Raw genomic sequence first — 15000 nt, 5'->3', positions numbered from 1 at the left:
CTGGAATGAAAAATGAAGAAATCAACACATTCTTTGCACAAGGAATGCTGTAATAATTCCCCAAATATAACAACTTCTTCACTGTGGTCCTCTCTTGGTTCGCGAATGACAGTCAGGAACCAGGGGCCTGGGCCTGGATGGGTGCAAGGAGAAAGCCCTAGAAAACCATTTATTCCTGGGGCTCCGGTCAGTCCTTTTTGAACATGGGAAGGAAAGAAAATAACGTGAAGTGGAGGCAAGAGGAAGAAGACATGAAGAATCCCCAGGCGAGAAGAGGAACGCTGGAATGACTCCACGCCTGTCTCATTCCTTGTGACACCCCGTCATCCAGTAGGAGAGTGGCCGGCCCGCACAGTGCAACCTCCATGCCACCCTGTGGAGAGAAGAAGGCTGGGTTCTTGCTTCCTACTTAGTAGCTCCTTCTCCACATCCATGACCCAGCACTTAGTGAACGCACGGCACAGCACGGCAATGCACAGAACCCCCTTCACTGCTCGCTCTCTGGTCTGTCCCCCCGTGGCCCCTCTGAGCCTTCCTTTAAATTTCTCTTATCTGTGGTGTTTGGCTCCTCCCCCCGTTCAGCATGCTCCCACGTTTTCAAATCCTCCTCTGGCCCCGAAGGGGGAGTGCACCATTTTACAAGGCTGAGAGTCACTAAACAAACAGAAAGATAAATACATACATAAATAAATAAATAACCAATCCGTCAATCTCAGGGGCAACTATCGACTCTCCCTCCAGAGAGGGTCATCCCTAGTAGCCGTCAGCGTCTCTCCCGCATGGTGTTCTTAGAGTAGACAAGGCACTTAACCCCCTCCTTCCTCACAGACACCTGTAGAGCAACTTATCTGTCTATCTATCTATGTATCTATCTATCTATCTCCAATTTGAAGCTCAGAAAAGTGAAGCAACCATTGCACTGTCTACCACTGGGAAGCTGACAGCTTTGGGGGTATTTGCTCAGCTGAGGAGCTACGCACCTTTTATAGAAAATGTTGCTGCGAATTATGGAGAGGGCCAGCCCCACCCCCCACCCGTGGCCAGCATGATGGTGCTGCTTAACTGGTCCCACACCTACAGCTCATTGAACCGCTCGGGGATGATGGGTCCAAGCTGAGCCAATCAGATTCTCTATCCCAGCCCCTTGGACTCTGGGGCTGAGACTAGCCAGTCTCCGTGACTGCTCAGAACATTAGCCCGTTAACTTGGGGGCAGCCACAGTCTGTCCTCTGGAATGGGGAGCAGAATATACTGCTCTACAAAGAAAGTAGTGAAGGAAATGCACGAGGAGGCAGAAACTTGTCAGGAAAGCCACACTGACAGTTCCCAGCTCCGCCTCCGTTCTCTTCCAGAGAAGAGACCCCTTGGGTAAGCTCGGTGAGACACCTTGTCCCCTCCGAAGCCATCTCCCTCAGCTAACTCAAGTTCCTTTGCTACTGTGTCCAAAACAGTTTTAATACAACATCAGAGAAAGACCCAGATCCCAAGTCTTGTAAGTCCCAGTTCCAAGCCCGCCGCTCTCCCACATTTTTCTAGATGGTTAGAAGGGGTGGAGTCCTTGCCTCCTGTCCCCTCCTGTCACTACATCCTTCTTGGGGCTCTGCCTGCTGACTTAGTCCCACAGTGACCTCCTCACCAGTTCTTCATTCCCCCTGCTCCAGACACAATCTTTTTCACACAGTTGATGGTTGAGAGAAGATCGGGGCTCAGCAGTTCTGAAGGGGAGACAGAGAATACCTGTGAGAACACAGAGGACAGTCCCAGAGACTGAGGCAGACACCGGCTCTCCCCGCCCCCCGGGGGCTGAGTCCTTCCAGATTAGGCAAGGGCTCCCTCCCAGAGGCCCATGGAGATATCCCTACAATGGCTGCTAGAGGTCAAGGGTGGCTAGGGGTGGGGGCAGGAGGGGCAGGAGTAAATGTATGTTTACTACCACACATCCTAGCTAGGGTACATGCTGGTTCGCGCCACGTTTGAGGGTTTCTAGGGAAAGGAAATGTCAAAACAGGCAGCACAGAGGCCGAGGTAAACCTTGCCTAATGAGAGAGGCTCTTCAGGTGAAGAGTGCAGGGATGTTGATCAGAGTACGAAAGAGGGAGTAAGGGGCAAAGTCATGGACCTGTGGAGCCTCCACGAGTGGCTCTGAGGTGGGGAGTTTGCCCTTGGCCTCGAATCAATCAGGCCATTGACCAAAGTCAGGACTTGATGGTTAGAGCTGAGCCTTCAGGGCCACCAGTCTGGCATTCAGCACTGGTTCTATGAGCCTCAGTTTGCTCGTCTGTAAAGCGGGGATCATAATAGTTTCCGCCGCATGAGAAGCTGGCATGTGAAGTGCTCAGCATACAACACACTCTCGCTAAATGTTGGCCGCTGCTGTCCTCTGTTACTGGGTGTGCAGAGCCTTTCTGGAGCCTGCACCCCGGAGAATCTCCTAACCGGAGGGGCATCGTAGCCACTAGTGAAATCCTCTGCTCAGCAAAGGCATTCCTGGGTGCATTCCCAGGCTTGGAGTGGGACGAGAAGTCCTGTGAGTAGACCCCACTCATCCTCTCCCCTCTCCCACCCTGAGACCCCGGCCAGACCTTTGCAGTCCTCGTGGCAAATGTTTTCCGAGTGACTCTTGTGATCATTGCACCAATAGTGGCTGTTGATCTGGAAGACGCCATAGTCGAAGCTGCCGTCTGCATTTTCATTTACCTTTGATAGGTTGAAGTTGCTCTCCACAAAAGCCAGGCACAGCCCTTAGAACAGGGAGAAGAAGGTTTTTAGAGGGCTCTGAACTGAGGGACAAAGGACACGGAGGAGAAAGGGAGACGGGGAAGCAGAAGAAAGGAACAAGGCCTAAGAGGCTAGACGGGGCGAGCTGGCCGGAAACACCCATTAGCTTCTCTCCTCGCCCTTCGGTCCATCCACCTGCCCCTCAGTACAACCGCTCATCATCCCGCTGTCCATCCGCATCTCCTGCACTTGATGATCGCCTACTGTGTGCCATGACCCGTGCAAAGCCCAGTGAGGGACATTCAGCTGGGGCAAAGGCAGCTGGTGCCTTCAGCAAGAACGAAGACGCACCCCTTAAAGGACCACAAGACAAGATAAAACGAGAAGGACGGCACAAGACAGGTGTGTGCAAAATCTGGGCAAAAGGAAGCTAGCCCCACCAGGGAGGAGGACGAAGCCTTTGCACTGCCTGCTCCCTCTGCCTGGAATGCTCTTCCCCAGACATTTGGGTGACCCGGTCCTTTGCCTCATTCAGTGCTGCTCAATGTCACCTCCTCAGAGAGGTATTCCTTGACTTCCCCTTCAAGGACAAGGTTACCTCTCACTGCCCTGGCTTTATTCTGCTGCATAACATTTATCACCACCAGGAAGTGCTTCATATGTTTGTGTGTTTGTTTGGGGCTCGCCTCTCCCCCTAGAATGCGAACACTGTGAAGGAAGGGGCTTTGTTGATGTCTCTGTCCCCAGCCCCTAAAATAGTTCCCGGTACATAGTAAGTGCTCAGTTAATAATATTCAGTGGAAGGAATATAGAATGTTGGGAGGGGCTTCTCGGGGAGGGCTGCTTTTTGAACTTGGCTTCGAAAGATGAATGATGGAAAGATGGCCACATAGGAGGTGACCAGGAGCAGAAGAGGAATGGGGGGGCGGGAGTGTGAGAAAGCGGCACTCACAGTCACTCAGGGAGTAGCCCTCAAACCCATCCAGATCCTCCTTGTGCAGCACTCTGGCCAAGTCACAGCGACTGATGAGCTTGGCCTCATTTATGGCAACGAGGCAGCTGACCAAGGACATGAGTAGCATCCTCATCATCTTCGGAGGGGAGAAGGTGCAGCTGAGGGCCTGTGGTCCCGAGGATCTCCCAGACGTGCTGCTGGTCTCCTCTGAGCACCTGAGGAATCTGGAGAGAGCAGCCAAATGTCCCGGCTCACTCACGGCTCCCCGCCTGGCTATTTCTCTTTCCTCTCACCATTTTATACTTTCTTTTACTACAGAAACTTTCAAACACTTACAAAATAAGAGAGAATAATATCATGAATCTCCATGTAGCCATTGCCCAGCGTCAACAGTGAAAAACCGAGGCTGATCTCCTTTCACCTATAGGTTTTCTCCTCTTTTAGCCATTCTCACTCTTGTAAAGGACACCTGGCTATGGGCAGCATTTGGGTACAGGGGTGGGGAGTGAGGCTGGCAAAGGAGATTGATGAGCACTGGACTTTACTGGTACTTGCGTGTGTGGGTTTGAACATGTGCTCTCGTAGGAAGGGCCAGGCTACTGGGTGTTGATCTGCCCTCAACCCCACGCTCCCAGACGCATGATATGTGACTTTTCCCAAGGGTATACCCTGCCTTGTGCAATTCCTGAGAGGCTGTCTTATAAGCTCTACACCTTTGTTTCCACTCAGAACTGGTGTCACTTGGGGCGCCTGGGTGGCTCAGTCCGTTAAGCGTCCGACTTCGGCTCAGGTCACGATCTCTCGGTATGTGAGTTCGAGCCCCGCGTCGGGCTCTGTGCTGACTGCTCAGAGCCTGGAGCCTGTTTCAGATTCTGTGTCTCCCTCTCTCTCTGACCCTCCCCCATTCGTGATCTGTCTCTCTCTGTCTCAAAAATAAATAAACGTTAAAAAAAAAAATTAAAAAAAAAAAACTGGTGTCACTCAAGTAAAAGTGACCTTGTTGAAGAAATAAACTTCACTTTCACACTCTGTGTGTGTGTGTGTGTGTGTGTGTGTAGGGGGAGGTGCAAGGGGCGGGGACTCTGGATTCACATCGCCTGCTTTCAAAGGTTGGGCTGCAGTGTGACCTTGGGCAATATACTTTACCTCTCCGGGCCTCATTTGTAAAAGGAAGATATGCCAGTACCCACTTACTAGGGTTGTCATGATGATTAAACGAAATGATAAATGCCTAAATCTTGGTTTTGCATTCCCCCCCAAATAGGAAGCAAGACTTCTGGGACAAAGGTTGATTCCTAGGCTGGAGTTAGGAAAGGGTATAAAATAAGTCTGAATTATCTTGTGCTAGAAAGTAAGAAAGTGCTCAAAATATGGATTGGGGCACGTCAAATGGACATGAGAGCCAGCTCAGAGGGGCACCCACTGGCCAAATCTGGAACACTTTCTTGGTAACAGCTTTATTGAGATAAAATTCACAGTACATAATTCACATACCACACAATCACTTAATTTAAAGCGTGCAGCTCAATAGTGTGTTTGCAGAGCCGTGCGACTATGATCGCGGTCAATTTTAAAACATTTTCATCAACCCAACAGGAAACCCCATACCCATTAGCTGTCACTAATCCACCCCTCCTCCAACCCCTGCCCACCACAAGCCTACTTTCCATTTCTCTAGATTTACCTAACCTGGACACTGCACACAAATAGTCACACCATAGGTGGCCTTTGAGCCCGGCTTCTTTCGCTTAACAATGTTTTCAAGATTTATTCATGTTGTGGCAGCCACTGGGATCTCATTCCTTGTGATGAATCCTTCTTTTGTCTCTCTATTGATCGTTTTATAGACTTTTGGGCTACTTTGGGGCTATTATGAATGACGGTGCTGTGAACATTCACACACAAGTGTTTGTGTGGACAAATGTTTTCATTCCTTCGGGCATATACGCCAAGGAATGGAACTGCTGAGCCATAGAGTAACTTCAAGTTTCAACTTTGGAGCAACTGCCTGACTTCAAAGTGGCTGTACCATTTTACATTGCCATCGGCTTTTCCACATCCTTACCAACACTGGTTACTTTAAAAAAAAAAAAATTATAAAGTTTATTTAGTTATTTTGAGAGAGAGAGAGAGAGAGAGGGTGCACAAAAGCTAGGGAGGGGCAGAGAGAGAGGGAGAGAGGGAGAATCCCAAGCAGGCTCCTCACTGTCAACGCAGAGCCCAATGCGGGGCTTGAGCCCACAGACTGTGAGATCATGACCTGAGCTGATATCAAGAGGCTCAACTGACTGAGTCACCCAGGTGCCCCAACGCTTGTTTGTTTTTTTAATTCAATTTACTCTTTTTTTTTAAGTAGGTTCTGCCCATGACCCTGATGTTGAGAGTCACCATGCTCTATACCAACTGAGCCCACCAGCACCCCCCCCCCCACTAACACTTGCTATTAACTGTCTTTCTGATCAAAGCTCTCCTAATGGGTGCCAAGTCGTACACATGATGGTTTGGATCTGCATTTTCCTGGTGGCTAATGACGCTGAGCATCTTTCTATGTGCTCTTTGGCCATTTGCATATCTTTGGGGAAATTCAGTATTCAGATCTTTTGCCCATTTTCTAGTTGGGTTATTTGTCCTTCTTTATTGAGTTGTAAAAATTCTTTATCAGATGGGAATGCAAGCTGGTGCAGCCACTCTGGAAAACAGGATGGGGGTTCCTCAAAAAACTAAAAATAGAACTACCCTACAACCCAGCAATTGCACTACTAGGCATTTATCCACGGGATACAGGTGTGCTGTTTTGAAGGGACACATGCACCCCCATGTTTATAGCAGCACTATCAACAATAGCTGAAGTATGAAAAGAGCCCAAATGCCCATCGATGGATGATGGATGACTGTATATATATATATACAATGAAGTATTACTCGGCAAGCAAAAAGAATGAAATCTTGCCATTTGCAACTATGTGGATGGAACTGGAGGGTATTAAGCTAAGTGAAATTAGTCAGAGAAAGACAAACATCATATGACTTCACTCATATGAGGACTTTAAGAGACAAAACAGATGAACATAAGGGAAGGGAAACAAAAATAATATAAAAACAGGGAGGGGGACAAAACAGAAGAGACTCATAAATATAGAGAGCAAACAGAGGGTTACTGGAGGGGGTGTGGGAGGGGGGATGGGCTAAATGGGTAAGGGGCACTAAGGAATCTACTCCTGAAATCATTGTTGCACTAGATGCTAACTAATTTGGATGTAACTCTTAACAAATAAAAAATAAAATTAAAAACAATAAATTAAAAAAAATAAAAAATAAAAAATTCTTTATCAGATACATGGCTTGCAAATATTTTCTCGCATTCTGTGGGTTGCCTTTCACTTTCTTGATGGTATTCTTAGAAACAAAAGAATTCAATGATGATGAAGACTGTTTTCTCTATCTTTTCTTTTGTTGCTTACGCTTTTGGTATCGTAGCTACAGAATTAATACAGAATGGTTTCTAAGGTAGTCTGGGACAGTTTGGCCATCAACACAAATAAAGATAGTGACAGGGGAGCTTGGCCGGCTCAGTTGGTGGAGCGAGCGACTCTTGGTTTCAGGGTCATGAGTTAGCACCCCACCTTGGGCCTAGAGCGTCTTTGAAAAAAATAAGGATAGGGACAGATTATAATCTAGTGAAAGAGATAGGAATCCCTGAGTCCTTAATAGTAATAAATAGACAAACAGATACATAACGGGGATGGGGTTGGAGCTCTTCCTGACAATAAGATGGTGAGTGATAAACGTGGAGGTGGTCATGAGGTTGGAAAATCATCACTCTGCAGCCATCATAGATTAGTTTGGGCAAGAATCATCAATGGATATTAAATCTAAGGTGGTGGGAAGCTTGGTGAAGAACTGGATGGGGCACCTGGGCTGGCTCAGTCGGTTAAGCATCCAACTTCCGCTCAGGTCATGATCTCGTGGTTCATGGGTTCAGGCCCAGCATCGGGCTCTGTGCTGACAGCTTGGAGCCTGGAGCCTGCTTTGGGTTCTGTGTCTCCCTCTCTCTCTCCCCCTCTGCCGCTCATACTCTGTCTCTCTCTCTCTCTCTCAAAAATAAATAAACATTGGAAAAAAAAAACTATCAATGCCATGAAAACACAGAATGGGGCTATTTCTGTCACCGTGTGCATGTGTGTGTGTGTGGTGGGTGTGTGCATGCGTATCTTTCCCCTGAAAGCAGGTGTATGTTCCTGAGAGCAAAGGCCTAGGTTCCTCCACCCACAGGCTGCTGCTTGGGCAAGATGGCTGCCCTAATGGCCTTGTTTCCTCACAGATGTCTTCTAAGCTCACTCCGTACCAGCCCGACTCTTGATTTTGGCTTGGGTCATGATCTCACAGTTCCTGGGATCAAGCTCTGTATCACGCTCTGCACTGACAGCGAGGGGCCTGCTTGGGATTCTCTCTCTCTCCCCCCGCCTCTCTCTCTGCCCTTCCCCCACTCATGCTCGCTTGCTGTCTCTCTCTCTCTCTCTCAAAACAAGTAAATAAACTTGAAAAAAAAGTTTATCATGTTCTACCTATTAGATGAGCAAATATCCAAAAGTTTGATAATACCTTCTGCCTACAAGGCCGAGGGGGCACAGGTACATTCCTGACAGAGTGTAAACAGGCGATTATCTATGAAAATTGTAGATTCATTTATCCTTTGCCTCAGCAATTCTGTTTCTGGGACTTTACTGAACAGAGATAGTTGCATAGAATTCAAAGATCACATACACACGGTTATTTATAGAAAGAGTGAACTCCAGTGTCCAGTAAATACAGGGCTGGTCAAATAAACTAAGGTACATTCATACAATGGAAACACATGCCATAGGGGGGAAAAAATTAAGAAACTGATATGAAGCTCCAAAACAAAAATTCTGATCTCTTCTAAGACAAGGTATCAAACAGTATATTTATAATAGCTTTGTGGGGATGGGGCAGAGATAAGAAATATAAAAGACATTTAAAAGTCTATTACAGATCTATTAACAGATATTAACAGTTATTAACAGATCTATTCATATCTGTTAGATGCATTTAGAAACATCAGAAAAAGACATGTAAAGGGGGTGCCTGGGTGGCTCGGTCAGTTAAATGTCTGACTTCAGCCTAGCTCATGATCTCACGGTTCGTGAGTTCGAGCCCCACGTTGGGCTCTCTGCTGTCAGCACAGAATCTGCTTCAGATCCTCTGTCCCCCTTTCTCACTGCCCCTCCCCTGCTCATTCTCTCTCTCAAAAATAAATAAATAAACTTTAAAGAAAAGAAAAAGAAAGATGTAAGGAATTAATAATTATGGTTACAAAGGTGGAGAAGACGTTTCACTGTAGGTAGACTTTTTTTTCTTACCATAAAAATAAATCTATTAAAAAATGAGTGTTTAAAAAGGGCCTGAACGAAGAAGGCTCTGCTGGGGTGAGCATGGTACAACATAGAGAGATGGTGACTCACTACCTTGTACACCTGAGACTAATATAACACCGTGTGTCAACAATACTCAAATAGAAAAAAGTTCTTTTAAAGAGACAGCTCTGCCCAGCGTCCCTTCTCTAGTCAAGTTCATTGCTCCCTGTGCTCTTCCTCCACTCACTCGCTTGGCCCCTTTTGTGCACCACCTCCTCCAGGCCTCATTCAGGGTCTGTGTCCTTCAGAGGCCTTCTGGGAGGTCGCAGCGGAGCACCCAGACGCGCTGGGCTTCACTGCGTCTTTTGGAAGTTGTATATCTAACTCCGAACCGTTGGTTTCCGCCCTAGAGGCAATAATATTTTACACGAAGCCTCAGAGAAATTAGGTAACTGGTCGAAGATCAGCCAGGGGCAGAGCTGGAGCCTGATTCAGCTCTGAGCCCTCCCTGAATCCATTCTCCTCGCTGCCCCATGTTGCCTCCAGTTACAAGTCCCGGCAACTCCAGTCCCTGAGGAAGAGCCACGATCCCCTTTTCCTTTATGCCCTTAGAGAGGTCAATGCTCAGTGACAGGCAATCACATGCTATAGGGAGGGAGAGAAAGAGGAAGAGGAGAAGGAAGGAAGGAAGGCAGGGGGAGGAGAGGAGTGGGGGAAGGACACTCACTCTTGCAGAGACGGGTCTGAATCATCGGCATTTGCTGTCCCCAGGTCGGAGTCGTAGGACATGGGCTCCTCGGAACGGTCTGGACTCTTGGAGCCATTCTCTTGGAGTAGGCAGCTATCAGAGTTTAGGCTGCAAGACAGCTGGGATGAACCGGCGGTGTCCAGGCTGAGGGAGGAGGCCGTGAGCTTCCGGTTCCGTCGGATCTTATGGCCTGAGTGCTGGACTTCGATGTCCTCCGAGCCTGAGGAATGGGAAATTGAATCCAGAGACTCTTTCCGCTGTAGTTCTGTCCCAGAGGTGGTGAGGGGGTCGAGCTCAGAGAGCGGGCAAAGCCCAGAGAGAGCCAGCGGGGTGAGCGTCCACTCGTTTAAGATGGCGGACTTGTAGGAGAGCTCGAAGGATAAGGACGTCAGTCCCTGCAGGAAGCTGAGGAGGAACTCGCCCTCCTCGGCGTCTCGAAGCAGGGCTGTGGGCTGATAGTACTCGCACAGGCGGGCGGGCTCCTGGAGGAGCAGCTTCAGGTAGCACTCCATCAGGCCGTCATTGGGGCCAGCCTCAGCCAGGCCCGGCAGCGGCCCACGTCCGTGCTGACAAAGATCAGGTGCTCCAATTCCGAGACGATGTGCCTGGGGGTGGAGAGGACAGGCTTGTTTCAAGAAGTGAGTTCAGATCACAGAGGATCATTTTATCCACTGGTGAGCAGGAGCCAGTAATAACGACTGCAAGTATATACAGGCTTGGGAAAATATCTCAGATAGCAGTGTTCTACAGGGAATTGAGAAATATTTAGCTACAACTCCCCACTTTTTCAAGGTTACTGTCATGCAGGATAATTGCCATTTTAGTTTCAACTCCCCAGGCGCCCTTGACATCACCTGCTCATCCGGCATACATGTGATGAGCCCCTAAGTGCCAGGTCTTTGGAGCTGTGAAGATACAGGATACAGACATGGTCCTGCCCTCAGTCCAGGTTACTACCTTTCAAGGGCACACGGAAGTGAACCCTGTTGTCAGTAGAGCTGGGGTGGGGGGAAGGCAATCACTTCCAGGTTGCAGTAAGGACAATGCCTTAGGCAAGGCATTGCGGGATTAGGCATAGGGATTAGGCACAGGCAAGGCATTGAGCTGGGCCTTGAGGGATTTCAAGCCGCAAAGATGGAAGGGGAACCTCAGGCACCAAGGACTGACAGAGAAAAGGCACCAAGGGTAGGGAAGCGGCAGCTGTGTAACAGGAGTGGTGAGCACTCCCGTTACAGCACGGGGAGGAGGAGGAGTGGCTGATTGGGTTGCAAAGTCAGGTGATGCAGGGTCTTGAGCATCCAACCAGTGAGGCAAGGTGGGGCAAGGGTCCCCACACCTGGCTGTGCGTCAGAATCACCTGGGAACCTGGTCAGGATACAGATTCCGGGGCCCCAACGAAGTGAATGGGACTCCAGGCTAGCACTGGGGAGCCTGAGAGTTTTTACACCGGGAAATGACTTGACCGCAGTCGCGCAGACTTCTGGGTGGGCTGCTCGGGATAAGATCATGTACCCAACTCAGTTCCCGAACCCTTGGTCTGATGTAAATGCCCTTCCTCTGACCATCACAGTGCCCTGAGCACGTCTCGCCCATAGGAGTGCGTGCTCCACAGGGCTCAGGGAATGAGCTCGGGTTAGCTTAAGCTCAATAAATGTTGACCAGCTGCCTGACCTAAGGACAGACACAATGAGATAAGGGGGACAATCAGAAAGCCACTGCCACCTAGGAGTGAGGTAAGAACCTGAGATAGGGCGGTGGCAGTCAGCATGAAAAGGAAGATACAGACTGACAAGGCACCTTCAGGCTGAAGGTGGCATTTAATAGCCCTTAGAGGCAACGTGCCAGCAGCTGCTTGCTCCAAAGCCCAGGCAGTTAGGGCCAGGGCCGCAGAGGCAAACGTCCCAGGGTGGATATTCAGATGATCTGGATTCCACGTCTTTAAAAAATGCCATAGCCTGTTAGGATATAATACTTAGCATAGAGATGTTCAAACATTCCAAGGCAGGGTCAGCAAACCTCTTCTGTTAAGGGCCACTTAGTAAAGATTTTAGGCTTTGCAGGCCACACATTCTCTGTTCCAACTACCTAACTTTGCCACGGTGTGGCAAAAAGGCGGCTCCTGCTAAAGGCGACCAGCCAGGGGCCTGAGCAGCCCCAGGCCATTGCCTGTGCGCTGAGGGGCTCTTGAGGCTTGGTCTAACAATAACCCCTATCTCACCCATCTCCATTCTAGAACACAGAGCATCTCTGCTGCTTTCCCATATAGCTGTAGAGGGAGAGCCCAGGGTCACCCACACTGAAGCTCCTCCCCAAAGCAAAGCCTCCCCTGCTGATCTCACTTGTGGGTGACAGCTTTCAGGAGGGGCCAGAAGACAGGCTGAGGCAGAGGCTTCTGGTGGGCGCTCTTCTTCCTTTTCCCTCCGGCCTCGGCTCGGATGTGCTTGGCATGCAGGCCGTGGATAAATACGGCCTCCAGGGCACTGCACATGGTGTTGGCATCTCCGTCTTCGCTAGTGACCACTGTGTCCGAGGACACGTACTGCTTCTGCAACGCCTTCACAGATCCCACTAGCTTCTTCTTGATGACCTAGTCGGTGTCAGACATAATACAGGCCTTTAGAAGATCCTGCGGTGACCCCTGGAAGGTAAGTGCTTATCACCAAATACACGCACACCCACACACGTGCTCACGTCTACCTGTGGGTGTGTATACAGCAAAACTAGCACAAGCTAATCATAGAAAACAAAGATGGGCGCCTGGGTGGCTCAGTCGGTTGAGCGTCCGACTTCGGCTCAGGTCGTGATCTCACGGTTCATGGGTTCGAGCCCCACGTCGGGCTCTGTGCTGCCAGCTCAGAGCCTGGAGCCTGCTTTGGATTCTGTGCCTCCCTCTCTCTCTGCCCCTCCCCCACTTGCACACGCACGCACGCTCTCTCTTTCTCTCAAAAATAAATAAACGTTGGAAAAAATTTTAAAAAAAGAAAGAAAACAGAGACAAAGCATAGAGGAGAAAAGGAAAATTACGTACTTATACCACCCAGAGATAGTTATTTTTTTGCAAAGATATTTGTATATTTTTCTTTTGTTTTGCTTTTTAAACCGAACTTCAGTGATTTGATAGCCATAGAAATCTTGTGTTTAAATACCGGCTCCATCATAGTTACAGGTGTGGGAGCCTGGGTGATCCATCTAGGGCAGGGGTGAAGCTTTCCACCTTGTTTAGGGGTCTACGATTCCATGAAGAGGCAACAAGTGCCACTTTAGAACCATAAAAACACCAAGAAAACAGGAGCATGGTCCACATTAAGAAAGATCGTAGGGGGGCGCCTGGGTGGCGCAGTCGGTTAAGCATCCGACTTCAGCCAGGTCACGATCTCGCGGTCTGTGAGTTCGAGCCCCGCGTCGGGCTCTGGGCTGATGCCTCGGAGCCTGGAGCCTGTTTCCGATTCTGTGTCTCCCTCTCTCTCTGCCCCTCCCCCGTTCATGCTCTGTCTCTCTCTGTCCCAAAAATAAATAAAAAACGTTGAAAAAAAAAAAGAAAAAAAAAAAAAAAAAAGATCCTAGGGGCACCTGGGCGGCTCAGTCAGTTAAGCATCTGACTCTTGATTTCAGCTCAGGTCATGATCTCACGGTTTTTGAGTTTGAGCTCCGTATCTGGCTCTGTGCTGACAGTGTGGAGCCTGCTTGAGATTCTCTCTCTCTCTCTCTCTCTCTCTCTCTCTCTCTCTCTCTCTCTCTCTGCCCCTCCTCTGCTCATGCTCACTCTCCCTTTCAAAATAAATAAAATAAACGTTATTTATTTAAAAATATCTTTTTAATGTTTATTTTTGAGAGAGAGAGAGAGAGAGAGAGAGAGACAAAGTATGAGGAGGGGGGAGGGGCAGAGAGAGAGGAAGACACAGAATCCGAAGCAGGCTCCAGGCTCTGAGCTGTCAGCACAGAGCCTGATGCAGGGCTCAAACCCACGAGCCGTGAGATCATGACCTGAGCTGAAATAGGACGCTTAACTGACTGAGCCACCCAGGCGCCCCTAAAATAAAGAAATAAACTTTAAAAAGAAAGAAAGAAAAAAGGAAAGATCCTTGACCTGGCAGTCAGAGGCAGATGTTAGTCTCAGCTCTGTTGGTCAACAGCTGGGTCACTACAGACATTTCACTTAACCTCACTGAGCTTAATTTCCTCATCTGTTAAACGGAACGAATACTTCCTGACCTACAGCACAGGAGTTGGGGGGCGGGGGGATTACTCTGAGGGCAGGACTTGCTTTTTTTTTTCATTCTTGCATCCTCAACACTTGGCTTGGTTCCTGACACATGTAAGTATTCCGTTAAGGTCTGTTACATAAATCAATTATAAAATACATATATGTAAAATCCTTTGGAAAGATAAAGACAGTTCTGTCATAGTATAAGCATGTCAAAATTACCTATGTGTTTTGGAAAAGGATTGGGAGGGAATACAGAAAACCTGGTTTGAACTGTTAGCTGATAGGATTATGGATAAATATTTTACTGTTTTATTTTTATCTTAGCCCAAACAGTTCATGTTAATGTTCTTTGAAAAGTCGAATGTTCTTTTTTTTTTTAAAAAAAAAATTTTTTTTTTTTTAATGTTTATGTATTTTTGAGACAGAGAGAGACAGAGCATGAACGGGGGAGGGTCAGAGAGAGAGGGAGACACAGAATCTGAAACAGGCTCCAGGCTCTGAGCGGTCAGCACAGGGCCCGACGCGGGGCTCGAACTCACGGACCGTGAGATCATGACCTGAGCCGAAGTCGGACGCTCCATCAACTGAGCCACCCAGGAGCCCCTGTTTTGTTTTTTTTTTTCTTTATAACAGCTTTAATGAGACACAATTTACATTGCCTAAAATTCACTCATTTAAACTATACAGTTCAGTGATTTTTGGTATGTTCACAGAATAGTGAAACTACAGCCACTACCTAATTTTAGGACATTTTCATTGTCTCAAAAAGGAACACTGTGCCCATGAGCAGTCACTCCTCTCTAGTCCCCTCTCCCTCAACCCCTAGCAACTACTAATCTACTTTCTGTCTTTATGGATTTGCCAATTCTGGACATTTTGTGTAAATGAAGTCATACAGTATGCAGTCTTTTGATGTTAGACATCTTTTCATATGACTTATGGGTCATATACTTCTTTTATTGTTTGCTTATTTGACTGGAGAGAGAGAGAGAGAGAG

The 15000-nt window shown here is 48.2% G+C and overlaps 1 protein-coding gene across 7 annotated transcripts; it reads right to left on the bottom strand.

The window, feature by feature from the left end:
- Positions 1 to 32: 32 nt before the first annotated feature.
- LOC122207229 (pleckstrin homology domain-containing family M member 1-like) lies at positions 33 to 12178 on the bottom strand. 7 transcript variants are annotated; one of them, XM_042917172.1, is made up of 6 exons: positions 12092 to 12178; positions 9776 to 10401; positions 3671 to 3897; positions 2583 to 2741; positions 1637 to 1737; positions 33 to 373 (listed from the first exon to the last, which is right to left on the bottom strand). In XM_042917172.1, exons 2-6 carry the CDS (start codon positions 10306 to 10308, stop codon positions 188 to 190), a joined length of 1206 nt encoding a protein of 401 aa, XP_042773106.1. In that variant the 5' UTR covers positions 10309 to 10401; positions 12092 to 12178; the 3' UTR covers positions 33 to 187. The 7 variants fall into 7 exon arrangements, 4 of the variants coding, with proteins under 4 accessions (XP_042773106.1, XP_042773108.1, XP_042773109.1 ...); XM_042917174.1 differs by having other exon boundaries at positions 207 to 373; positions 1637 to 1715; XM_042917175.1 differs by having other exon boundaries at positions 281 to 654.
- Between the last annotated feature and the right edge of the window lie 2822 nt (positions 12179 to 15000).

This window comes from Panthera leo, chromosome E1 (assembly GCF_018350215.1).
Source record: "Panthera leo isolate Ple1 chromosome E1, P.leo_Ple1_pat1.1, whole genome shotgun sequence".
NCBI lineage: Eukaryota > Metazoa > Chordata > Mammalia > Carnivora > Felidae > Panthera > Panthera leo.
This window is presented reverse-complemented; position numbering and strand designations above follow the sequence as displayed.

What these genes read in the sequence shown, in the direction of transcription:
- LOC122207229 (XM_042917172.1), bottom strand. Translation starts at nt 10,308, where the DNA reads ATGGAGTGCTACCTGAAGCTGCTCCTCCAGGAGCCCGCCCGCCTGTGC. An exon ending in TCAGACCCGTCTCTGCAAGA is followed by an intron (nt 3,898 to 9,775) that starts GTGAGTGTCCTT and finishes TGCTCTCTCCAG; the next exon opens with ATTCCTCAGGTGCTCAGAGG. An exon ending in GGGCTACTCCCTGAGTGACT is followed by an intron (nt 2,742 to 3,670) that starts GTGAGTGCCGCT and finishes CCCTGTTCTAAG; the next exon opens with GGCTGTGCCTGGCTTTTGTG.